At 35.2% G+C, this 26,029-nt stretch overlaps 1 protein-coding gene and 2 long non-coding RNA genes across 3 annotated transcripts in view; 1 reads left to right on the top strand and 2 right to left on the bottom strand.

The window, feature by feature from the left end:
- Positions 1-6,229: 6,229 nt before the first annotated feature.
- On the bottom strand, positions 6,230-13,173 carry LOC137177254 (uncharacterized). Its single transcript, XR_010926034.1, has 6 exons — positions 10,707-13,173; positions 8,110-8,136; positions 7,923-7,946; positions 6,880-6,906; positions 6,364-6,387; positions 6,230-6,254 (listed from the first exon to the last, which is right to left on the bottom strand). It is a non-coding gene; the product is annotated as an uncharacterized lncRNA (long non-coding RNA).
- Positions 12,493-13,900, top strand: LOC137177259 (uncharacterized). Its single transcript, XR_010926039.1, has 2 exons — positions 12,493-12,580; positions 13,170-13,900. It is a non-coding gene; the product is annotated as an uncharacterized lncRNA (long non-coding RNA).
- A 3,973-nt stretch (positions 13,901-17,873) lies between these two features.
- Positions 17,874-26,029, bottom strand: part of LOC137176731 (titin-like) — a 45,854-nt gene continuing 37,698 nt past the window's right edge. Inside the window, exons 21-29 of the mRNA XM_067582612.1 lie at positions 25,367-25,453; positions 24,873-24,971; positions 24,729-24,749; positions 24,445-24,531; positions 22,189-22,287; positions 21,470-21,559; positions 20,951-21,067; positions 18,369-18,395; positions 17,874-17,911 (exon numbers count right to left, since the gene is read on the bottom strand). Coding sequence (XP_067438713.1) covers positions 17,874-17,911; positions 18,369-18,395; positions 20,951-21,067; positions 21,470-21,559; positions 22,189-22,287; positions 24,445-24,531; positions 24,729-24,749; positions 24,873-24,971; positions 25,367-25,453 — 665 coding nt within the window. The remainder of the gene's footprint in view (positions 17,912-18,368; positions 18,396-20,950; positions 21,068-21,469; positions 21,560-22,188; positions 22,288-24,444; positions 24,532-24,728; positions 24,750-24,872; positions 24,972-25,366; positions 25,454-26,029) is intronic.

Raw genomic sequence — 26,029 nt, 5'->3', positions numbered from 1 at the left:
ATTTAAAGTGCTGGATGCATGAAAACAGAAAATTATTTAAAATATTGTCATGTTAAATACTCTAAAATGATTAAAGATAAATAGGTGACCAATGTGAAAATGTTCTATCTTACCTTGCCATTTCCTTTCAGCAGCTTCTCCTGTATAGAAGATGAATAAATGTGTGTTAACTCACTGGAATTCTTCATTAATCATGTTTTGTTTCATAATTAGGTTTTATAAGTTACATTTTCTTTTGTGAATGTCAAACTTGTGCAACATGGGTATTAATAATACATTTGTAACATTCATAACTGCTCTTTTATCTGGTGGTTTTGTTTAGTTGAGAAAGTTGTAGAGATTAAATACCTGAATTACTTACAGATGTTGAAGGTGGCCTTTACAAGCACAGCTTCTCATTAACAAATATAACAATATTAATAGTATTAACAGAGTGGACAATATGTGTAGAGTCATGAGAGATGGGTTTTCCTAATACTCTGACAATGTTCTCAGAGGTGAGGATGAATCAGCCAAAGAAAATGTAATGAGTCATACGTTTTAGTTTAGTGACAACACACAGTCTCTGCAGTACAGCTGAAGACTCGACTGGTCTTGACCTTTCAAATATTGAACCTTCAAGGCTTTTTTATGGCTTCAAAGACTTCAGACATACAGATACAGAAAGGCAGACTGTCTCTGGTGTCTTTCAGTGTGTTTATCAATGAACCTCTACTTTACATTTTCAGCTCTGATTAGGAAGATGTCTTCTGATGTTGCCACTAAGCACAACAGATAAAGAAGTCCTGTAATTTCATTTACATTTAGAGAGAGATGGAGAACAACAATCAATAAAGGTCCCTAATCAAACATAAATCAGGGAAGTTGTGGTTTATGGTCGACGCTTCACCTCTTAAATCCAATTTTTGCCACTTCTATAACTGAATAGTTTCATGTATGTTTAATATAATGTATGTTGTTATTCTTTTGTGTTTCTGTGATTGTCTTCTTTCTTTTTAAACTTTGTGATTTTACACGAAAATATAAATTAATTATTGTCATATTTCCATTAAATATATTGAGAGTTTCCAGGTCCTGGGTGGATGTTTTATGGACCTCAGAAATTGTTGAGATCAGTATTAAATGATACATGAATTGTCACAACCACAATACATCTGTCAGACAGTGAAACTTCTAGTTTACTGCAGTTATAACAGTTCAAGAAAAAAAAAAGTTGTTCTTACCCATATCGTGCCTTTTTCGGAACTCTGTGAAATGAATAAAGAATTGTCACAACCATGATGCATCTATCACACAGTGAATCCATATTAGAAGCTTTTTAACTGCTGCTATTCAAACAAATGTTGGTCAGATATGTCTTTGTCAGTATTTAGTTGCAAATAAATCTATTTGTCAGAATACATGTTTTAATTTTATCTGTTAAAACTAACAGCAGTATGATTGATGACTGTAAAACCTCATTTGTCTGTTAGGAAAACATCACATTACTAAATCAACAACAACTAACAATGTGTCCAATTTGAGACTTTTTGATTTAATTGATTTTTAAAATTCAGCAATTTAAAAAAAGTACATTGAATGCATTTGAAACACTGGTTTTTGCTTGTAAAAGATTATATATTCATTAATTTAAAGTGCTGGAGGCATGAAAACGGAACATTATTTAAAATATTGTCATGTTAAATACTCTAAAATGATTAAAGACAAATAGGTGACCAATGTGAAAATGTTCTATCTTACCTTGCCATCTCCTTTCAGCAGCTTCTCCTGTATTGAAGATGAATAAGTGTGTGTTAACTCACTGGAATTCTTCATTAATAATGTTTTGTTTCATAATTAGGTTTTATAAGTTACATTTTCTTTTGTGAATGTCAAACTTGTGCAACATGGGTATTAATAATACATTTGTAACATTCATAACTGCTCTTTTATCTGGTGGTTTTGTTTAGTTGAGAAAGTTATAGAGATTAAATACCTGAATTAATTACAGATGTTGAAGGTGGCCTTTACAAACACAGGTTCTCATTAACAAATAGAACAATATTAATAGTATTAACAGAGTGGACAATATGTGTAGAGTCATGAGAGATGGGTTTTCCTAATACTCTGACAATGTTCTCAGAGGTGAGGAAGAATCAGCCAAAGAAAATGTAATGAGTCATACGTTTTAGTTTAGTGACAACACACAGTCTCTGCAGTACAGCTGAAGACTCGACTGGTCTTGACCTTTTAAATATCAAACCTTCAAGACTTTTTTATGACTTCAAAGACTTCAGACATACAGATACAGAAAGGCAGACTGTCTCTGGTGCCTTTCAGTGTGATTATCAATGAACCTCTACTTTACATTTTCAGCTCTGATTAGGAAGTTGTCTTCTGATGTTGCCACTAAGCAGAAGAGATAAAGAAGTCCTGTAATTTCATTTACATTCAGAGAGAGATGGAGAACAACAATCAATAAAGGTCCCTAATCAAACATGAATCAGGGACGTTGTGGTTCATGGTCGACGCTTCACCTCTTAAATCCAATTTTTGCCACTCCTATAACTGAATAGTATCATGTATGTTTAATATAATGTATGTTGTTATTATTTTCTCTTTCTGTAATTGTCTTCTTTCTTTTTTTTGTGATTTGACACTAAAAAATAAACTAATTATTGTCATATTTCCATTAAATAGATTGAGAGTTTCCAGGTCCTGGGTGGATGTTTTATGGACCTCAGAAATTGTTGAGATCAGTATTAAATGATAAAAGAATTGTCACAACCACAATACATCTGTCAGACAGTCAAACTTCTAGTTTACTGCAGTTATAACAGTTCAAGAAAAAAAAGAAGTTGTTCTTACCCTCATCCAACCATTCAAGATGCTCTGTGAAATGAATTAAGAATTGTCACAACCACAATACATTTGTCAGACAGTGAAACTTCTAGTTTACTGCAGTTATAACAGTTCAAGAAAAAAAATTAGTTGTTCTTACCCTCTCTCCTCCATTCAAGATACTCTGTGAAATAAATAAAGAATTGTCACAACCATGATGCATCTATCACACAGTGAATCCATATTAGAAGTTTTTTAACTGCTGCTATTCAAACAAATGTTGGTCAGATATGTCTTTGTCAGTATTTAGTTGAAAATAAATCTATTTGTCAGAATACATGTTTTAATTGTATCTGTTAAAACTAACAGCAGTATGATTGATGACTGTAAAACTTCATTTGTCTGTTAGGAAAACATCACATTACTAAATCAACAACAACTAACAATGTGTCCAATTTGAGACTTTTTGATTTAATTGATTTTTAAAATTCAGCAATTAAAAAAAGTACATTGAATGCATTTGAAACACTGGTTTTTGCTTGTAAAAGATTATATATTCATTAATTTAAAGTGCTGGAGGCATGAAAACGGAACATTATTTAAAATATTGTCATGTTAAATACTCTAAAATTATTAAAGACAAATAGGTGACCAATGTGAAAATGTTCTATCTTACCTTGCCATTTCCTTTCAGCAGCTTCTCCTGTATAGAAGATGAATAAATGTGTGTTAACTCACTGGAATTCTTCATTAATCATGTTTTGTTTCATAATTAGGTTTTATAAGTTACATTTTCTTTTGTGAATGTCAAACTTGTGCAACATGGGTATTAATAATACATTTGTAACATTCATAACTGCTCTTTTATCTGGTGGTTTTGTTTAGTTGAGAAAGTTGTAGAGATTAAATACCTGAATTACTTACAGATGTTGAAGGTGGCCTTTACAAGCACAGCTTCTCATTAACAAATATAACAATATTAATAGTATTAACAGAGTGGACAATATGTGTAGAGTCATGAGAGATGGGTTTTCCTAATACTCTGACAATGTTCTCAGAGGTGAGGATGAATCAGCCAAAGAAAATGTAATGAGTCATACGTTTTAGTTTAGTGACAACACACAGTCTCTGCAGTACAGCTGAAGACTCGACTGGTCTTGACCTTTCAAATATTGAACCTTCAAGGCTTTTTTATGGCTTCAAAGACTTCAGACATACAGATACAGAAAGGCAGACTGTCTCTGGTGTCTTTCAGTGTGTTTATCAATGAACCTCTACTTTACATTTTCAGCTCTGATTAGGAAGATGTCTTCTGATGTTGCCACTAAGCACAACAGATAAAGAAGTCCTGTAATTTCATTTACATTTAGAGAGAGATGGAGAACAACAATCAATAAAGGTCCCTAATCAAACATAAATCAGGGAAGTTGTGGTTTATGGTCGACGCTTCACCTCTTAAATCCAATTTTTGCCACTTCTATAACTGAATAGTTTCATGTATGTTTAATATAATGTATGTTGTTATTCTTTTGTGTTTCTGTGATTGTCTTCTTTCTTTTTAAACTTTGTGATTTTACACGAAAATATAAATTAATTATTGTCATATTTCCATTAAATATATTGAGAGTTTCCAGGTCCTGGGTGGATGTTTTATGGACCTCAGAAATTGTTGAGATCAGTATTAAATGATACATGAATTGTCACAACCACAATACATCTGTCAGACAGTGAAACTTCTAGTTTACTGCAGTTATAACAGTTCAAGAAAAAAAAAAGTTGTTCTTACCCATATCGTGCCTTTTTCGGAACTCTGTGAAATGAATAAAGAATTGTCACAACCATGATGCATCTATCACACAGTGAATCCATATTAGAAGCTTTTTAACTGCTGCTATTCAAACAAATGTTGGTCAGATATGTCTTTGTCAGTATTTAGTTGCAAATAAATCTATTTGTCAGAATACATGTTTTAATTTTATCTGTTAAAACTAACAGCAGTATGATTGATGACTGTAAAACCTCATTTGTCTGTTAGGAAAACATCACATTACTAAATCAACAACAACTAACAATGTGTCCAATTTGAGACTTTTTGATTTAATTGATTTTTAAAATTCAGCAATTTAAAAAAAGTACATTGAATGCATTTGAAACACTGGTTTTTGCTTGTAAAAGATTATATATTCATTAATTTAAAGTGCTGGAGGCATGAAAACGGAACATTATTTAAAATATTGTCATGTTAAATACTCTAAAATGATTAAAGACAAATAGGTGACCAATGTGAAAATGTTCTATCTTACCTTGCCATCTCCTTTCAGCAGCTTCTCCTGTATTGAAGATGAATAAGTGTGTGTTAACTCACTGGAATTCTTCATTAATAATGTTTTGTTTCATAATTAGGTTTTATAAGTTACATTTTCTTTTGTGAATGTCAAACTTGTGCAACATGGGTATTAATAATACATTTGTAACATTCATAACTGCTCTTTTATCTGGTGGTTTTGTTTAGTTGAGAAAGTTATAGAGATTAAATACCTGAATTAATTACAGATGTTGAAGGTGGCCTTTACAAACACAGGTTCTCATTAACAAATAGAACAATATTAATAGTATTAACAGAGTGGACAATATGTGTAGAGTCATGAGAGATGGGTTTTCCTAATACTCTGACAATGTTCTCAGAGGTGAGGAAGAATCAGCCAAAGAAAATGTAATGAGTCATACGTTTTAGTTTAGTGACAACACACAGTCTCTGCAGTACAGCTGAAGACTCGACTGGTCTTGACCTTTTAAATATCAAACCTTCAAGACTTTTTTATGACTTCAAAGACTTCAGACATACAGATACAGAAAGGCAGACTGTCTCTGGTGCCTTTCAGTGTGATTATCAATGAACCTCTACTTTACATTTTCAGCTCTGATTAGGAAGTTGTCTTCTGATGTTGCCACTAAGCAGAAGAGATAAAGAAGTCCTGTAATTTCATTTACATTCAGAGAGAGATGGAGAACAACAATCAATAAAGGTCCCTAATCAAACATGAATCAGGGACGTTGTGGTTCATGGTCGACGCTTCACCTCTTAAATCCAATTTTTGCCACTCCTATAACTGAATAGTATCATGTATGTTTAATATAATGTATGTTGTTATTATTTTCTCTTTCTGTAATTGTCTTCTTTCTTTTTTTTGTGATTTGACACTAAAAAATAAACTAATTATTGTCATATTTCCATTAAATAGATTGAGAGTTTCCAGGTCCTGGGTGGATGTTTTATGGACCTCAGAAATTGTTGAGATCAGTATTAAATGATAAAAGAATTGTCACAACCACAATACATCTGTCAGACAGTCAAACTTCTAGTTTACTGCAGTTATAACAGTTCAAGAAAAAAAAGAAGTTGTTCTTACCCTCATCCAACCATTCAAGATGCTCTGTGAAATGAATTAAGAATTGTCACAACCACAATACATTTGTCAGACAGTGAAACTTCTAGTTTACTGCAGTTATAACAGTTCAAGAAAAAAAATTAGTTGTTCTTACCCTCTCTCCTCCATTCAAGATACTCTGTGAAATAAATAAAGAATTGTCACAACCATGATGCATCTATCACACAGTGAATCCATATTAGAAGTTTTTTAACTGCTGCTATTCAAACAAATGTTGGTCAGATATGTCTTTGTCAGTATTTAGTTGAAAATAAATCTATTTGTCAGAATACATGTTTTAATTGTATCTGTTAAAACTAACAGCAGTATGATTGATGACTGTAAAACTTCATTTGTCTGTTAGGAAAACATCACATTACTAAATCAACAACAACTAACAATGTGTCCAATTTGAGACTTTTTGATTTAATTGATTTTTAAAATTCAGCAATTAAAAAAAGTACATTGAATGCATTTGAAACACTGGTTTTTGCTTGTAAAAGATTATATATTCATTAATTTAAAGTGCTGGAGGCATGAAAACGGAACATTATTTAAAATATTGTCATGTTAAATACTCTAAAATTATTAAAGACAAATAGGTGACCAATGTGAAAATGTTCTATCTTACCTTGCCATTCACTTTCAGCAGCTTCTCCTGTATTGAAGATGAATAAGTGTGTGTTAGCTCACTGGAATTCTTCATTAATCATGTTTTGTTTCATAATTAGGTTTTATAAGTTACATTTTCTTTTGTGAATGTCAAACTTGTGCAACATGGGTATTAATAATACATTTGTAACATTCATGACTGCTCTTTTATCTGGTGGTTTTGTTTAGTTGAGAAAGTTATAGAGATTAAATACCTGAATTAATTACAGATGTTGAAGGTGGCCTTTACAAACACAGGTTCTCATTAACAAATAGAACAATATTAATAGTATTAACAGAGTGGACAATATGTGTAGAGTCATGAGAGATGGGTTTTCCTTATACTCTGACAATGTTCTCAGAGGTGAGGAAGAATCAGCCAAAGAAAATGTAATGAGTCATACGTTTTAGTTTAGTGACAACACACAGTCTCTGCAGTACAGCTGAAGACTCGCCTGGTCTTGACCTTTAAAATATCGAACCTTCAAGGCTTTTTTATGGCTTCAAAGACTTCAGACATACAGATACAGAAAGGCAGACTGTCTCTGGTGCCTTTCAGTGTGTTTATCAATGAACCTCTACTTTACATTTTCAGCTCTGATTATGAAGTTGTCTTCTGATGTTGCCACTAAGCAGAAGAGATAAATAAGTCCTGTAATTTCATTTACATTTAGAGAGAGATGGAGAACAACAATCAATAAAGGTCCCTAATCAAACATGAATCAGGGACGTTGTGGTTCATGGTTGATGCTTCACCTCTTAAATCCAATTTTTGCCACTCCTATAACTGAATAGTATCATGTATGTTTAATATAATGTATGTTGTTATTATTTTCTCTTTCTGTAATTGTCTTCTTTCTTTTTTGTGATTTAACACTAAAAATAAACTAATTATTGTCATATTTCCATTAAATATATTGAGAGTTTCCAGGTCCTGGGTGGATGTTTTATGGACCTCAGAAATTGTTGAGATCAGTATTAAATGATACATGAATTGTCACAACCACAAAAAGTTGTTCTTACCCTTTCTCTTCCATTCAAGATACTCTGTGAAATGAATAAAGAATTGTCACAACCATGATGCATCTATCACACAGTGAATCCATATTAGAAGTTTTTAACTGCTGCTATTCAAACAAATGTTGGTCAGATATGTTTTTAAAATTATTAAAGACAAATAGGTGACCAATGTGAAAATGTTCTATCTTACCTTGCCGTGTCCTGTCAACAGCTTCTCCTGTATAGAAGATGAATAAATGTGTGTTAACTCACTGGAATTCTTCATTAATCATGTTTTGTTTCATAATTAGGTTTTATAAGTTACATTTTCTTTTGTGAATGTCAAACTTGTGCAACATGGGTATTAATAATACATTTGTAACATTCATAACTGCTCTTTTATCTGGTGGTTTTGTTTAGTTGAGAAAGTTGTAGAGATTAAATACCTGAATTAATTACAGATGTTGAAGGTGGCCTTTACAAACACAGCTTCTCATTAACAAATATAATAATATTAACAGTCTCTGCAGTACAGCTGAAGACTCGCCTGGTCTTGACCTTTTAAATATCGAACCATCAAGGCTTTTTATGGCTTCAAAGACTTCAGACATACAGATTACAAACATTACATACACTTTAAGGCAGCTCAACTGTTTCTACATGTCATGATATTTTTTTATCCCATTGTGTTACTGTATGGAGCCAGACTTCACAGTCAACTGTTAAACCTGTTACATCACTATACAAACAAGCATTGAAAATAATGGACCAAAAACAAATGAAATGGCGCCACTTTATAATTCTGGAAAAGTACAAGTTGCTTAGTTATGACAGCTTTATCAAGTACTTTTATCAAACTGATTTTAAATGTGTGAATAATCTTGCCCCAGCTGTATTTTGTCAATATGTAACAAAAATAAACACCAATAGAATCAACAGGGGGATCAGCAAATGGCAACTGCAGGGTGGCACAGAGCAAAACTACTTTCAGTCAGTCAAATTTTCAGTAAAAGAGATACATCTTTGGAATGCCCTACCAACAGAAATAAAAATACAAACTGATCTGAAAACATTTAATGAAAAGGTGAAACATTGGCTGAAACAAAACCAAATCTGCTATCATTGATCTATGATCATGCACATGTGCATGTGTAACAGTGTTAGTGATTCCACTTGCCATAACTAACCATCTTGCCAGGTTTTGTTTTGAATACGCACTGAATCTAATTTATTATTAGTTACCCAACTCTTTTAATATTATGTTATTTACTTTGTTACTCTTACAATGTGTAAGCTACTACAGAGTCTTATTTTTGAGTGTGAACTTGAACGCCCCTTGAACAGGCCCTTGCAGACTTTGCAGGTGCACCCCGTGTTCAGTCACCAGTCTGCTATGCCCGGTGCCCGTGGTAGGTCGATTTGTACTAAGCTCCGTTCATATATTTTATAATTTTGTTTTATGGGTAAAAGTGTGTGTTATTTGAATGATATGTTGAGATAAGCTTTCAGTAACCACAAGTGTTGGTAACAATGTGGATGTGTGTAATATACGTATAGCAATTTATTGAACCGGTTATCGGTGATCTTGCTAGCTCAATGTTAGCTTGTAGCTACTGCTCATGATGCACCTGGATATCGGCAGCGAGTAATTATTTTGTTTTGTTTCAGTGTATATTTTCTGCAACTGTTGCTGTGAGAGTTGGCTGTGCAAAGCTAATGCCACTGTGTTTGTTACCAGAATAAATCCGGGACAGAGCTGAGAAGCGACTGCGTGCGTATCATCCTTAACACAACGCAAGAGAGAGTACACCACTGCTACACATGTACATGGACATGTACAAACAGATAGAGGAACAGATACATATAAACATACACGCACACTGATATAGGTTATGCATTTATATACACAGACACATACACCAATAAATATTATGCACATAAATACATCATTGCCATGAATTAAGGAACATACACGTGTGCACATATATGCAACACATGTAAATTGATTATGTGATGTAAATACTGTTGTTAATGAGAATGTCATTATTTATTATGAGCTTTATTTAATTAATGTATTTCTGGTAATGATATGTTATGACTATTGTTAACAGGAGAAGCCTAACCAGGGACGGGGGTTGCAAATTAGCCTTGGCTAGAAATGCTATATGCAACACATCTGTTTCATGTTACTTTAACCTGTTACAATGTTTTTTGCATCGTCCCTAACAAATAAACTAATAAAAAAAGATACAGAAAGGCAGACTGTCTCTGGTGCCTTTCAGTGTGTTTATCAATGAACCTCTACTTTACATTTTCAGCTCTGATTAGGAAGTTGTCTTCTGATGTTGCCACTAAGCACAAGAGATAAAGAAGTCCTGTAATTTCATTTACATTCAGAGAGAGATGGAGAACAACAATCAATAAAGGTCCCTAATCAAACATGAATCAGGGACGTTGTTGTTCATGGTCGACGCTTCACCTCTTAAATCCAATTTTTGCCACTCCTATAACTGAATAGTATCATGTATGTTTAATATAATGTATCTTGTTATTATTTTCTCTTTCTGTAATTGTTTTCTTTCTTTTTTGTGATTTGACACTAAAAAATAAACTAATTATTGACATATTTCCATTAAATAGATTGAGAGTTTCCAGGTCCTGGGTGGATGTTTTATGGACCTCAGAAATTGTTGAGATCAGTATTAAATGATAAAAGAATTGTCACAACCACAATACATCTGTCAGACAGTCAAACTTCTAGTTTACTGCAGTTATAACAGTTCAAGAAAAAAAAGAAGTTGTTCTTACCCTCATCCAGCCTTTCTAGATACTCTGTGAAATAAATAAAGAATTGTCACAACCATGATGCATCTATCACACAGTGAATCCATATTAGAAGTTTTTTAACTGCTGCTGTTCAAACAAATGTTGGTCAGATATGTCTTTAAAATTATTAAAGACAAATAGGTGACCAATGTGAAAATGTTCTATCTTACCTTGCCATCTCCTTTCAGCAGCTTCTCCTGTATTGAAGATGAATAAGTGTGTGTTAACTCACTGGAATTCTTCATTAATGATGTTTTGTTTCATAATTAGGTTTTATAAGTCACATTTTCTTTTGTGAATGTCAAACTTGTGCAACATGGGTATCAATAATACATTTGTAACATTCATAACTGCTCTTTTATCTGGTGGTTTTGTTTAGTTGAGAAAGTTGTAGAGATTAAATACCTGAATTAATTACAGATGTTGAAGGTGGCCTTTACAAACACAGGTTCTCATTAACAAATAGAACAATATTAATAGTATTAACAGAGTGGACAATATGTGTAGAGTCATGAGAGATGGGTTTTCCTAATACTCTGACAATGTTGTCAGAGGTGAGGAAGAATCAGCCAAAGAAAATGTAATGAGTCATACGTTTTAGTTTAGTGACAACACACAGTCTCTGCAGTACAGCTGAAGACTCGCCTGGTCTTGACCTTTTAAATATCAAACCTTCAAGACTTTTTTATGGCTTCAAAGACTTCAGACATACAGATACAGAAAGACAGACTGTCTCTGGTGCCTTTCAGTGTGTTTATCAATGAACCTCTACATTTTCAGCACTGATAAGGAAGTTGTCTTATGGAGTTTAGCGTAAACTCAGTCAGGAAGACTCTCTTTAACCATTCATTCATTCCCTCTCCTCTTGCTCCCCTGTTTCTCCCGCTTTCACATCAGCTGATTAGGGGAGTTACTCTTGTCATGAAATCAGATTCCTCCACGATCTCTAACTTCCCTTCTCTGTTGCTGTCAGTTGTCATTTCAGCGCAATCATCGCGACTCAGTGGTCATGCTGCTGTATGCTTCCGTCGTCATGCAGGTCGTTGTATCGGTCACTAGGTCAATAGGTCACTCTGTTACTCACGCAAGCGGCGGCTTCAAAGCCGCTCGCTTGTCCTCTGCAACTCCTCACGACGGCACTCCGAACCCCGCAAAGCAAGCGACCGGCAAAGTTGCTCCAGCGGAGTCCGGCTCCATTTCAGAGTTTCTCAGTCAACCTCTCTACTTCAGTCAAATATCAACCAGACCACCCCTACTCTGGCTCTCCTTCACCTGGTCAGTGTATGGGGGCTTCAGGTACGCTCGTAAACGACAGAACTCTAACATTCATAATGCTACTACCTTATTTCTTTCCTCATTTAAACATGCAACGTTGCTATAAGCGTATTCAGTAGGTTATGTAGACCTATATCAAGTGGACGTATCACCGTCAAGGCATTTCAGCACGCGAATCAGGAAGTGAATTTCAAACAATAAGCGAACACACCACGTTCAACTCATTCAGTCATACAGGCTTTTCTCTCGCTCATCAGTTAGTTAATGCATCTCTGTTATGTATTTCAGCATGTTGGTCGGTACATACGCATCGGGTCACGTACGCATTGCATTATGTATTTGTCCTGTCCAAAAGGCCCTATTTAGCAGCAACACTGTCACTACATAATGCCCCCTCTCTCCCCCCACCTGAACTCTGCATCACGTGACATGGACTTTGGGGCTCATCAGAACTGAACTAGGTAGACCCGCAGTTTTCCTCAGGATGGTAGTTTGGAATCTGCCACGCATCAGACGCTCTTTGGGATTAAGGACTTTGCTTTGTACTAACAGTCATCTGGCGCTAAATGCGTCTAGCGCAAGTGAGTGACCAGTTTGAGCATGTTGTTATAGTTGCTGTTCGTTAGTGAATTGTTTCTATGTTAGCCGATCTAAAGGGGCTCATATTCATGTAATCTGCCAACTGTGTAGCTTCATATTAGCAGCTACTGTTACCCACATTTACTAGATGTTAATAGGCATCATGCCTCAAGCATACGGTTAGGCCTTTATGTTTGGGTTTTGTTGTGTAATATTTACTATATTAACGATAGAATAGCGGACTGAACGGCCATTTGTAGGTCCGCTCGTTAATTAACGGGCGCGCACAACCCGTGCAGTTTAGCAGCTCGTTCAGCCCCCGGATTGATGTCATGCATGTCTACTACTGGCCAATAGATGGCGGTGTTGCACTGCTGATGGACATTAACTCACTGTTAGAGGGAATATGCTGCTTCAGCCTCAGCTATGCTTGTTTAATACATGGCCACATTATTTACCAGCTGTTTGCCAGTTGTGTTGTCTTGTATAGTGGAAATTTATACATTCAGAAAGTAATATAGTTTACCATGTCTACATTAGCCTGTTATACTTTCATGTGGATATCTGACATGTTTATTCTGATTTATTCAGAACCACTGAGTCATCAGACTGTTGTACAAGGATTGTGGTTGTGATGGTGACAATAAATCCATACCAATTCAAGACATCTGCGTGATTCTGATCGATCACCTGCAGCGGGTTCTGCGTGAACAAGTCCAGCACATAGTCATAGCAGTGAAACTAGAACTTCATAACATGCCCTTCAGGCATTTTATACTGTTATGTGGTGCCTGCGCTCTCTATTGCATCTCTGCTTAATTTTTTAATCAGGAGGAAGTAGGAGGAAAGAGCATACAGCACTCAGGATATAAATCAGCCCATACAGAGCACATAGAGTCCTGCACACGGCAATCAGTGCATCAGATTAACTTATCAATAACGTTTGGATCCAACCGGAGCACCGAGCCCCGGTTTGTTATTCAGGTTAAAGTGGGAAGAAGCAGCGGGTCTGTCGGGCAGATGAGTGAAGTGGGGCCTGCGGAGGAAACACCGGTTAGCCCCGGTTTCACTACAGGCAGATTCACTCGCTACAGTGGGCGAGGAAATAAAACCAATGAATCAATAAGTACAAACACTTGATTTCTTCCCGTGGAGCCCACATGCAGACTATGTTGGTTCAGTAAATTTCAGCTGTCAGTCAGCCTGGTGAAGGCAGGTTAGTCTGTGGACGGAGACGCTCAACGCCTGTCGGACGCGGTGAGGGGCGAAAGCGCACCGCTGTAAAGGAAAGAGGTTTGCTAGATTTGCAACACAAGACAAAACGAGAGCATCATTACGAGATGACAATAATAAACAATAATCGTTTTATGTCAATTATCTTGTTTTCATAATCGTTGGAAGCAAAAATCGTAATCGAAAATAAAATTAGATTAATCGTACAGCCCTAGTCTCATTTTGAGTAAATAGACGATAAAGCAGCTTTAGAGCGTGGCTACGTTGTGATTGACAAGTAGCCACCAGTGACAACGCTGATTAAGTAACGTAACCATGACGTAACCCAAATTCACAGATTATAGGTTTAGCTGCTGCTATTTCACAGTGCGTTTCAGTTAATGAAAGTCGATTGTAACATTTGATCCCCTAAAAAAAGTTTTGTTCAGCGTTTGGTTGTGATAAAAGATCCTCTAAAGACTCGGACGTTCTGTTTCTCTGGTGAGTACATCTTATTTCAATGGTTTTACGTCTTTTTTCGCCAGCTGAAATTAGCATTAGCATTAGCTTATCGCTGTTATCCATAGATTATATGCACCATGCTAACCAAGCTAGCAGCTAGCGCTATGGTCAGCTCCTCTCTCTCGTCCAAATATGGTCATTCCTGGCTCCACAAATCAATCATGACGACTGTCAACTCCAAGATGGTGACGGTCAAATCTCTAAACTCGAGGCTTCAAAACGGCAGTTCCAAACCAGTGGGTGACGTCACAGTAACGTCAGTTCCTCACCTCATGCTACCTGTGAGCCACAAACTATGATCTGAATAACTGCCTACTCATATCACGGTTTGCTCCTCTGCATCTTCATATCATTTCCCTGCTTTCTGGTTATCCTCTGCATTATCATTGGCCTTCTCCCATCATAGCGGACGTTGGCCCTTCTCCCTACATCATGTAATCTTTCATTCTTCTCACACCTTGAGTTTACATGTTTTTGGAGCATCCTAATATTATATTTTACAATGGATGTTGACTAGCTGGCTATCATGGTACTACAACTAAGGAGGACAGCTACTAGTTTCTCAATAAGCAAACCCATCAGTCAAATGTATCAGCATGTTCATCAATACGTCACTGTGTCACTGTCAGTGTATTTATTATGTTCTTCAGCAGTGGAAGCATCATTCTTCATACGACCCGACGTCGGCTCACTCTGATTGTCTCAACAGTAGTGATGTTAAATGCTTTAATCCATATTCTACAGCCTCTAAGCAATTTAAACATCAGGTATTGTTCATATATTAAACTATGCCTCCTTTCCAGTCCTACGTTTCATGTTAACATTTTAAAGCTCAATATTGTTGCTTTTCAGGTCAGTCCAACCTAGTCAATACAGGAGGTGTTTGTCTCTGCCTGTTTATGTACGGTTTATTGTCGATTTTAATCTCTCTAGTTCAAAAACATATTTTCTGTGTCAAGCTCAATATTATGCTTCGTCTCTAGCAGATCGTACCATCTTCACAACTAAATGAGGCCTGTTTCATTCCTGCTTGGTAAGTAAGCATTATTTAGGGGAAAACATCAGGCTGTGTATTCTTTTAGTGGTGGGGGCTTGCACCCTTTATTTTGGGGGGATTTATATTGCTGCTGCTCAGGGCGACTCCCTCAACTCAAAATCTCCCGTAGAGTCTGAGTGCAATACATTTAGACTTAATTATCTCTATCATCTGGTAGAATAAACATTATCTTTACTTCATTCACTTGTTGTCCTATGTATTGAGCTTTAGATAAAGTTCAGTCAGGAAGACTATCTTTGCATGCATACGCTGTTATTTTATTTCTCATGTGTGTTATCATCCTGCATTCACATCTCATGCATCTGTTACTCGTTATTCCCTGGTTGCCCTGCCAAGGTCGTCAATCGAGATATCAGTTGCTCACATCCGCTGGTCACATCTATCCAATAGCAGCAGCGACACAGTTCCATCATAGCTTATCATCTGCCGCTGTCTTTCATTTAAATTAGCATTATTCAGGGATTTCTTTTAGGTCGTGGTGGTTACTTCCACCCCCATCCAAAGTATTTCATCTGCCTCCCTGCTACAAGTGTGTCGGCGGTCACCCTCTGCCTACACATCCTCATCGTCCAGACGTCAGCACTGTTCTCGCAAATCAAAGATCTCTTAGGCCATAATCTGGTAAGTCATACATATAACTGGTGGTGGTGTCCTGAGTTATGGGTGTCGCAGCTCATTGCTATCATTGCTGATCATGCTAGCAGTTCTTCCTCTCATACAACAAATCTTGTGCATGGTAAAGAGCTATGTCATATCTATGGGTCATTTCACTCTGCTTTCAGGCTATCCTCTCTCTTCCCTCCTTATGAAATGTGCATAAGAACATGGTCTCCATACCTCACGCCACTCACCACTCTTCTAGTGATCACTAACTCACTCTCTTCTATCAACTCTTTTATCTTCCATTCATTCAAGTGTAATGTTTACATTGTCATGAACGTTTATTATCACTGCATTCTGTCTAATTTTCCCTTTTGCATATCTCACTAGAATCCTTCCCTGCCGGTAAGGTAAGGATCAAATATTTGAGTAGGTTTGTATGTCCTCAGTTCTCTTTCTTTGGGGGATTATCCTTTTCTAATCAATCCTTCACCTCCCTCCTTTCATATCTGCTGACATTCACGATGGGGTCTAATCACCAAAGACTCTCACTGTAATCTATCATGCATGTTCAATAAATAACATTCACTTATATGAAAAACTGAGTCTCTTCTGATTGAAATGGAGTTTAGTGTAAATTCAGGCAGGAATACTATCTATAACCATTCATTCATTCCAACTCCTCTCTCTCTCCCTGTTTCTCCTGCTGTCCAATCAGCTGATTAGGGGCGTTACTCTAGTCATCAAATCAGATTCCTCCACAGACTCTTACTGCCAATCACAACTCAGCTGTCAAACTTTAAATCTGTTCCCTTCTCTGTTGCTGTCAGTTGTCATTTCAGCATGATCGTCGCTCCTCCTCCACCCCATCCAACTCCACGGCTGCGTTCCAGCAGCTCGCTCCTCTCCTCTTCATTCCTGATCACCACCTCATCTTCTCCACTTCATACTTCAGCACCAGGTCTGAGTTCACCAGGAGCCCGCTGCCTTCACCATCAAGATCTGCGCCCTTTATTCACCACCACCACCAGTGTCTAGACTCCATCGGGGGGTTATCCTATTCTAATCACGCCTTCACCTCCCCCCTTTCATAAATGATGACATTCACGATGGGGTCTAATCGCCAAAGACTCTCACTTTCATCTATCATGCATGTTCAATAAATAACATTCACTTCTATGAAAAACTGAGTCTCTCCTGATTGAACTGATGTTGCCACTAAGCAGAAGAGATAAAGAAGTCCTGTAATTTCATTTATCTTAGATTTGAGGGACACATCAGCAACATCACTAAAGTAGTTTTCTTCCACCTCTGACACATCGTCCAAGTTCACCCATTTCTAACACAGTCAGATGCAGAAATTCTCATTCATGGTCATTCAGGTCTTGTATTCTGTACTATTAAAAAGATCCAACAAGTCCAAAATGCAGCTGCTACAATTCTTCTGATTCACTGGTTTACGGTTTCATTCAAGTCAAACTAAAAACTGCTACACATGATGCAGGTTATCTCATTATTCCAAAGATTACATCCATTTTATTTGTGTAATCATTTTTTGGATGTTTTCTGCCTTTATTGATTATTGATTAGTATCAGTGGAGAGATGACAGAAAATGAGGGACGGGAGGAGAGAGAGATGGAGAACAACAATCAATAAAGGTCCCTAATCAAACATGATTGTCTTCTTTCTTTTTTTGTGATTTAACACTAAAAAATAAACTAATTATTGTCATATTTGCATTAAATAGATTGAGAGTTTCCAGGTCCTGGGTGGATGTTTTATGGACCTCAGAAATTGTTGAGATCAGTATTAAATGATAAAAGAATTGTCACAACCACAATACATCTGTCAGACAGTCAAACTTCTAGTTTACTGCAGTTATAACGGTTCAAGAAAAAGAAAATTAGTTTTTCTTACCCTTTCTCTTCCATTCAAGATACTCTGTGAAATAAATAAAGAATTGTCACAACCATGATGCATCTATCACTCAGTGAATCCATATTAGAAGTTTTTTAACTGCTGCTATTCAAACAAATGTTGGTCAGATATGTCTTTGTCAGTATTTAGTTGATAATAAATCTATTTGTCAGAATACATGTTTTAATTTTATCTGTTAAAACTAACAGCAGTATGATTGATGATTGTAAAACTTCATTTGTCTGTTAGGAAAACATCACATTACTAAATCAACAACAACTAACAATGTGTCCAATTTGAGACTTTTTTTATTAATTTATTTCTTAAATTCAGTAATTAAAAAAAATTCATTGAATGCATTTGAAACACTGGTTTTTGCTTGTAAAGGATTATATATTAATTAATTTAAAGTGCTGGATGCATGAAAACAGAGCATTAATTAAAATATTGTCACATTAATACTTAAAATGTTCTATCTTACCTTGCAAGTCCCTTTCAGCAGCTTCTCCTGTATTGAAGATGAATAAGTGTGTGTTAACTCACTGGAATTCTTCATTAATCATGTTTTGTTTCATAATTAGGTTTTATAAGTTACATTTTCTTTTGTGAATGTCAAACTTGTGCAACATGGGTATTAATAATACATTTGTAACATTCATAACTGCTCTTTTATCTGGTGGTTTTAAATAGAAAATAATAATCTGTCACAGTGCAAGAAGAGATAAAGAAGTCCTGTAATTTCATTTATCTTAGATTCGAGGGACACATCAGCAACATCACTAAAGTAGTTTTCTTCCACCTCTGACACATCGTCCAAGTTCACCCATTTCTAACACAGTCAGATGCAGAAATTCTCATTCATGGTCATTCAGGTCTTGTATTCTGTACTATTAAAAAGATCCAACAAGTCCAAAATGCAGCTGCTACAATTCTTCTGATTCACTGGTTTACAGTTTCATTCAAGTCAAACTACAAACTGCTACCTATTACCTCCTGACCTGTCAAAACTTCTCAGACCTCACATTCCCCCATGAACACTCACATCACAGGATGCAGGTTATCTCATTATTCCAAAGATTACACCATTCACATTTTAGGTGATAACTTATTGGGCATTCTATGCTTTTATTGATTATTGATTACTATCAGTGAAGATAATCAAACATGAATCAGGGACGTTGTGGTTCATGGTCGACGCTTCACCTCTTAAATCCAATTTTTACCACTCCTATAACTGAATAGTATCATGTATGTTTAATATAATTTATGTTGTTATTATTTTATCTTTCTGTAATTGTCATCTTTCTTTTTTGTTAAGTGTATCAAGACACTGATTTTATACTAAAAAAACAAAGAAATTATTGGCATATTTCCCTAAAATAGATTGAGACATGAAAATTGTCTGATCTGAGAGATACTGCGGTTCATGGTTGGAGCCTTAACCCATTAAATCCAGAGTGAAACCTATTATTTTTGTAACTCACATGGATTATAGGGCTACAAAATCCATATATGTGATTTAGAGATGTAATTACATGTTGTTGGGCGCATAAACACAGTGCGCCTGTTATATTGACACGTGCTCTCTCTTCTTTCTACCGCAGCAGCACTGCCAACACAGCAGACGTGTGTGAGCATGTAAACAAACAAAAAACGAGCATTTCCTGGTATGAAACACCGCAAAATAGTCATAAAAGTCAGATTAATGTCCATGTAACAATGCTAATAAGTTGATCTTTTAATAGAGGTCCAATTATGAGCGAGAGGGAAACAACTTCTGTCCAGTTATTAATGTTGAGAAACTCCGGTGAGTTGCCATGTTGTCTGCTAGTCTGTTGTTGTGTTAGCCACTGTGGAGGGAAGCTGCATTAAACTTCCTGTTGAGTCAAAATACTTTTCATAAAAACCAACCGCTGATTGTTAAAATGTGGTCTGATGTTTATTACATGCTTTGGTGCAACTGTATCATTGTATTTATAGTCTGAAAAGATCGCTAGCTGCTAATCGCTAGCTCTGGCTAATGGAACGACTGACACGTTGTCAACACTTTAAAGGAACGTTACACTGTTTTCTAATATTAAAATCATTATGTTTTAATGGGATTTGTGTGCTTTAATGTAATGTACATGTTAAGTGAATCATAAAGGATAATTTAGTTAATTGTCATGATTAACAGTACATTAAAATGGTGCATAAAAATGTAACAATACAGCAAATAATTTAGATAAATGTTAAAATACTAATTGTTTTGACATAAGAAATTCATAATAAGCAATCTGTTACTGTAAGAATACAAATGTTGATGTTCTATTAGACATATGGAACAGATACAACACAAAACAACTTTGAACTGAACTCTTGAGCTCTTTAATCATAAGGAGTAACCGTGGATTAAAGAAACAATCAGTAAACTAAAGAACATTTCATTGGAGGTTTTCCACCTTCATAACGGACTATTTCTATTGATTATTGATTATTTGATTTATTTATTGTATTTTTTATTTTCCATTCTTTTAAAAATTAAAGTCTTGTATAAGACATGTATAAGACATGTATATATAAGTTTTGAGGCAATAAATTGTCACTGTTCAACCATACGTTAATTTACTCCCTGAATTATTCAAGACAACTGCTCATTGGACCGAGTTAGATGTTAGTGTCTAATTACTACTTTTGGTTAGCACTGAGGATGCTACATTTTACTACAATTTAATTGTGTAATTGCTGTCTTGTTCAGACTTTTGTTCCTTATTTACAGTTTTCTGTACAAAAGCCATAAAAATGCTTTTTTGTGTTATTGTTGTACTTTTTTGTTTGTAAAATGTATTGAGACTCTGAGTGATTTTAAGTCAAAGTAAGTTTACTTAATAAGCATTTTTGCCTTCAGTAATGTCGATGGAGTCATTAAAGGTAGTGATGTTGCAGTTATTTGTTATGAGCTTTAACCACTAAGACAACAAGTCGACCCTGAAACATCTAGAAACACATCTGGTTTATGTCAGATCACCACGATACAGTATATTTAGTACATCGAAATAAATACAATATTTTGTGACTTCTTACGTTCTCTCCTTTTGCGTCTGAAAAAGGTGATGCCTTTGTATATTAGATAGATGATGATGATGATGAAACCAACCAGCATACATACTGGTATGAAGTTGAACATCCAGGTCAGATTCCCTACAAAAATGAAAGAATAAATAATTAAAACAACAAATGGTTTACAAGGACACTGTATTGTATTCTAATGTCGTTAGCTGATCTCATCTTTGATAATGCACTCTGAGGTGACCCAATACAGAAAAATAATGAACTCAAAGCTCGTCATTTAGTCATTTAATGCTGTTAGAACATGTTTTGTAACTCCTATGAGGACATTGAGTACATTGTCATGTTTAGTAAAAACAGTAAGATGCATTAATAGTGCATAATAGTAGTGAGTAGTTATTTGTTATGAGCTTTAACCACTAAGACAACAAGTCGACCCTGAAACATCTAGAAACACATCTGGTTTATATCAAACCACCAAAATACAGAATATTTAGTGCATCAAAATAAATACAATATTTTGTGACTTCTTACCTGTTCTGCCTTTGTATATTAAATTGATGATGATGTTGCACACACCCGAAATACAAACTGCTATTAGCATGAACGTGAATCTCAGACCCCCTACAAAAAGTGAAAGAATAAATAATTAAAACAACAAATGGTTTACAAGGACACTGTATTGTATTCTAGTTAGCTGATCCCATCTTTGATAATGCACTCTGAGGTGACCCAATACAGAAAAATAATAAACTCAAAGCTCGTCATTTAGTTATTTAATGCTGTTAGAACATGTTTTGTAACTCCTATGAGGGCATTGAGTACATTGTCATGTTTAGTAAAAACAGTAAGATGCATTAATAGTGCATAATAGTAGTGATGTTGCAGTTATTTGTTATGAGCTTTAACCACTAAGACAACAAGTCGACCCTGAAACATCCTTTTATGCAGATTCATCAAACATCTGGAGAGAATCTCTTGGTGTTGGTTGTGGTTGTGGATGTTTGCATGAGGATAGAAACTTCCTGTCTCTTAGCATGAAAATACATCATCAGGACTAATATTGTTGGTAGAATCACACTCTTGAAAGAACTTGAGTATGTATGATGCACAACTAGATTAACATTATCAGTCACATATATAGAAATATTAATATACCACACCTAAAGAAATATAAAGAATGTAAATTCAAGTCAAAGATTTGATTTATATCAGACCAAAATAAGTAAACAAAATATTTTGCTACTTCTTACCTAATTTGTCTCTGTATTTCAAATAGATGATGCTGATGATGAACCCAACCAGAATCACTCCAAATATTGCTGTTACGATGATCATCCAGGTCAGATCCCCTACAAAAAATTAATGAATAATAATTAAAACAACAAATGGTTTACAAGGACACTGTATTGTATTCTAATGTCGTTAGCTGATCCCATCTTTGATAATGCACTCTGAGGTGACCCAATACAGAAAAAGAATAAACTCAAAGCTCATCATTTAGTCATTTAATGCTGTTAGAACATGTTTTGTAACTCCTATGAGGGCATTGAGTACATTGTCATGTTTAGTAAAAACAGTAAGATGCATTAATAGTGCATAATAGTAGTGATGTTGCAGTTATTTGTTATGAGCTTTAACCACTAAGACAACAAGTCGACCCTGAAACATCCTTTTATGCAGATTCATCAAACATCTGGAGAGAATCTCTTGGTGTTGGTTGTGGTTGTGGATGTTTGCATGAAGATAGAAACTTCCTGTCTCTTAGCATGAAAATACATCATCAGGACTAATATTGTTGGTAGAATCACACTCTTGAAAGAACTTGAATATGTATGATGCACAACTAGATTAACATTATCAGTCAAATTTACATAAATATTAATATACCACACCTAAAGAAATATAAAGAATGTAAATTCAAGTCAAAGATTTGATTTATATCAAACCACCAAAATACAGTATATTTAATATGAGTGCATGATTCAGGAAATCTCACGATTCGATTCACAATTGATTTGCGATTCAAAATCAATTCTCAATTCAATACATTCATAGATTTGATTCTAGATTGATGTTTTGAGTAACTCTTTCCATTTGACTGCAGGAGACACTTTTACAGGTATCAAAGAAAAAAAATCACACTGAATCAAGAATCAAGTGTAAACATTTGCTATCAACATCAACCCTGACTAAGATTTATGTTCCTTTAGTTCACTCAGTCAACAGGAAACCAAAGCAGCCCTGAGACAAAGAGTCAAATGAATACTTAATACAAAAATAAAAATGATTGCAAAGATAAACTGCTGAGTGCAAAACTTCAAATAATAACTTAAATTCATACTTCAAATAACAAAATCACATAAACAATAGCTGCCTGTTACATTTAGCTGCAAAGTGCAAACCAGAAAATTGATAAAATTGGTCAAATTGATCACTATAAGATGATGATTATTATAACTGATGTTGTTTCTTTTTCTTAATTTCTCATGCAGATTATCATCTAGTTGACATTTGTATATTTATTACATGAATGTAAAGTAATGAAACGGGCAGTTTCACTATTTACTGAATTTTATTGTCTGTTTCAGAATACAGAACAGCTGTTTAAACGCTTGTTTCACTGCTGCATCTTGTTGGCTTGTTTTTGGCAGTTTGTCATAAACTTCAAGGAGACGTTTTTCACTGAGATAAAATGACTTTCTCATTCTCGTCCTCAGAAAACCAGCTGGCAGTCTGTTGTGTGTTTATCTGCGGGGGGGCTGCAGGGAGAAAGTTGAACCAGAACCAACTTTTGGAGAAACGTAACACTGAACAACCCTGCATTATGACAAAAACATTACTGGGAAGAGAGGAAGAAAACTTCTTTGTTTGATTACGTAAAAAGTAAAGTTAGTCTTTGCTGACGGCTTCCTGACTCATTTTAAAAAAGATAAGAGAGAGAGAAGCAGTGGTCGAGCGAGCTAGAGAGTGAATGAAGAGAGGGAGCTAGTAATCTTAGTGATGAAACTGGTGAATCAGATCAATAAAACGTTATTTTCTGATTGTTTCACGGCGGTTACTAATAAATAAGCCCACAACCGCACAAACCGGCGCTGCAACGCCTGATAACAGCATTAATCTTGTCAAGCTCCTCCTTTCCTTCGAGATAAGAAAAAAGTAAATATGTCTAAATGATTGCCTTCATTGCTGATGGACCAGTTTATATTTGTTTTTCTGTCAAGTACTCCATTGATCGCGGTCTCTCCATGACAAACACTTCTCTTCCTTCTTGCACCCGGAGTTGAGGCCGGGTGAAAACCAGCGCAGCGTCGTTGTGCCATCTATGGGATTTAGCGAGCTAACTCATATCAGGAAAAACTGGAAAACAGCGCCGTGGCAAGACTGAAAAATGTGAATCGATTCTGAATTGGCAGAGATAGAATCGTGATTCTTATGTGAATCAATTTTTTTGTGCACGCCTAATATTTAGAGCATCAAAAGAAATACAATATTTTAAGATTTCTTACCTCTTATGGCTCTGTATAATGAATTGATGATGTTGAACACAACTGGAATACAAACTGCTATTAAGATGAGCATCCATTTCAGATCCCCTACAAAGAAAATGAAAGAATAAATAATTAAAACAACAAATGGTTTACAAGGACACTGTATTGTATTCTAATGTTGTTAGTTGATCCCATCTTTGATAATGCACTCTGAGGTGACCCAATCATATTTAGGAAAAACAGTAAGATGCATTAATACATTAAATGTGTTACAGCAGATATTTGTTGGTGTGATAACTCACTTAATTTGGTGTTGAAGCCATCTTCAGTGGTGTAGATGGAGACATGAAAGGTAGAGTCAAGTGAAAGATTTGATTTATATCAAACCACCAGAATACAGTATATTTAATGCATCAAAATAAATACAATATTTTGTGACTTCTTACCTTTTATCCGTTTGTATATTAAATAGATGATGGCGATGATGAACCCAACCAGAATCACTCCAAATATTGCTGTTAAGATGATCATCCATATCAGAGCCCCTACAAAAAATGGAAGAATAAATAATTAAAACAACAAATGGTTTACAAGGACACTGTATTGTATTCTAATGTTGTTAGCTGATCCCATCTTTGATAATGCACTCTGAGGTGACCCAATACAGAAAAATAATAAGCTCATCATTTAGTCATTTAATGTCTGTTAGAACATGTTTTGTAACTCCTATGAGGACATTGAATACATTGTCATGTTACGTAAAAACAGTAAGATGCATTAATAGATTAACATTATCAGTCAGATTTACAGAAATATTAATATACCACACCTAAAGAAATATAAAGAATGTAAATTCAAGTCAAACATTTGATTTATATCAAACCATCAAAATACAGTATATTTAGTGCATCAAATAAATTCAATATTTGTGACTTCTTACCATTTATGGCTCTGTACATTAAAATGATGATGTTGAACAAACCCGACATACAAGGCATCATGTACATGACATTCCATATGATATACACTACAAGAAATGAAAGAATAAATAATTAAAACAACAAATGGTTTACAAGGACACTGTATTGTATTCCAATGTCGTTAGCTGATCCCATCTTTGATAATGCACTCTGAGGTGACCCAATACAGAAAAATAATTAACTCAAAGCTCGTCATTTAGTCATTTAATGCTGTTAGAACATGTTTTGTAACTCCCATGAGGGCATTGAGTACATTGTCATGTTTAATAAAAACAGTGAGATGCATTAATAGTGCATAATAGTAGTGATGTTGCAGTTATTTGTTATGAGCTTTAACCACTAAGACAACAAGTCCACCCTGAAACATCCTTTTATGCAGATTCATCAAACATCTGGAGAGAATCTCTTGGTGTTGGTTGTGGTTGTGGATGTTTGCATGAAGATAGAAACTTCCTGTCTCTTAGCATGAAAATACATCATCAGGACTAATATTGTTGGTAGAATCACACTCTTGAAAGAACTTGAATATGTATGATGCACAACTAGATTAACATTATCAGTCACATTTACAGAAATATTAATATACCACACCTAAAGAAATATAAAGAATGTAAATTCAAGTC

This window comes from Thunnus thynnus, chromosome 24 (genome assembly GCF_963924715.1).
Source record: "Thunnus thynnus chromosome 24, fThuThy2.1, whole genome shotgun sequence".
NCBI lineage: Eukaryota > Metazoa > Chordata > Actinopteri > Scombriformes > Scombridae > Thunnus > Thunnus thynnus.
This window is presented reverse-complemented; position numbering and strand designations above follow the sequence as displayed.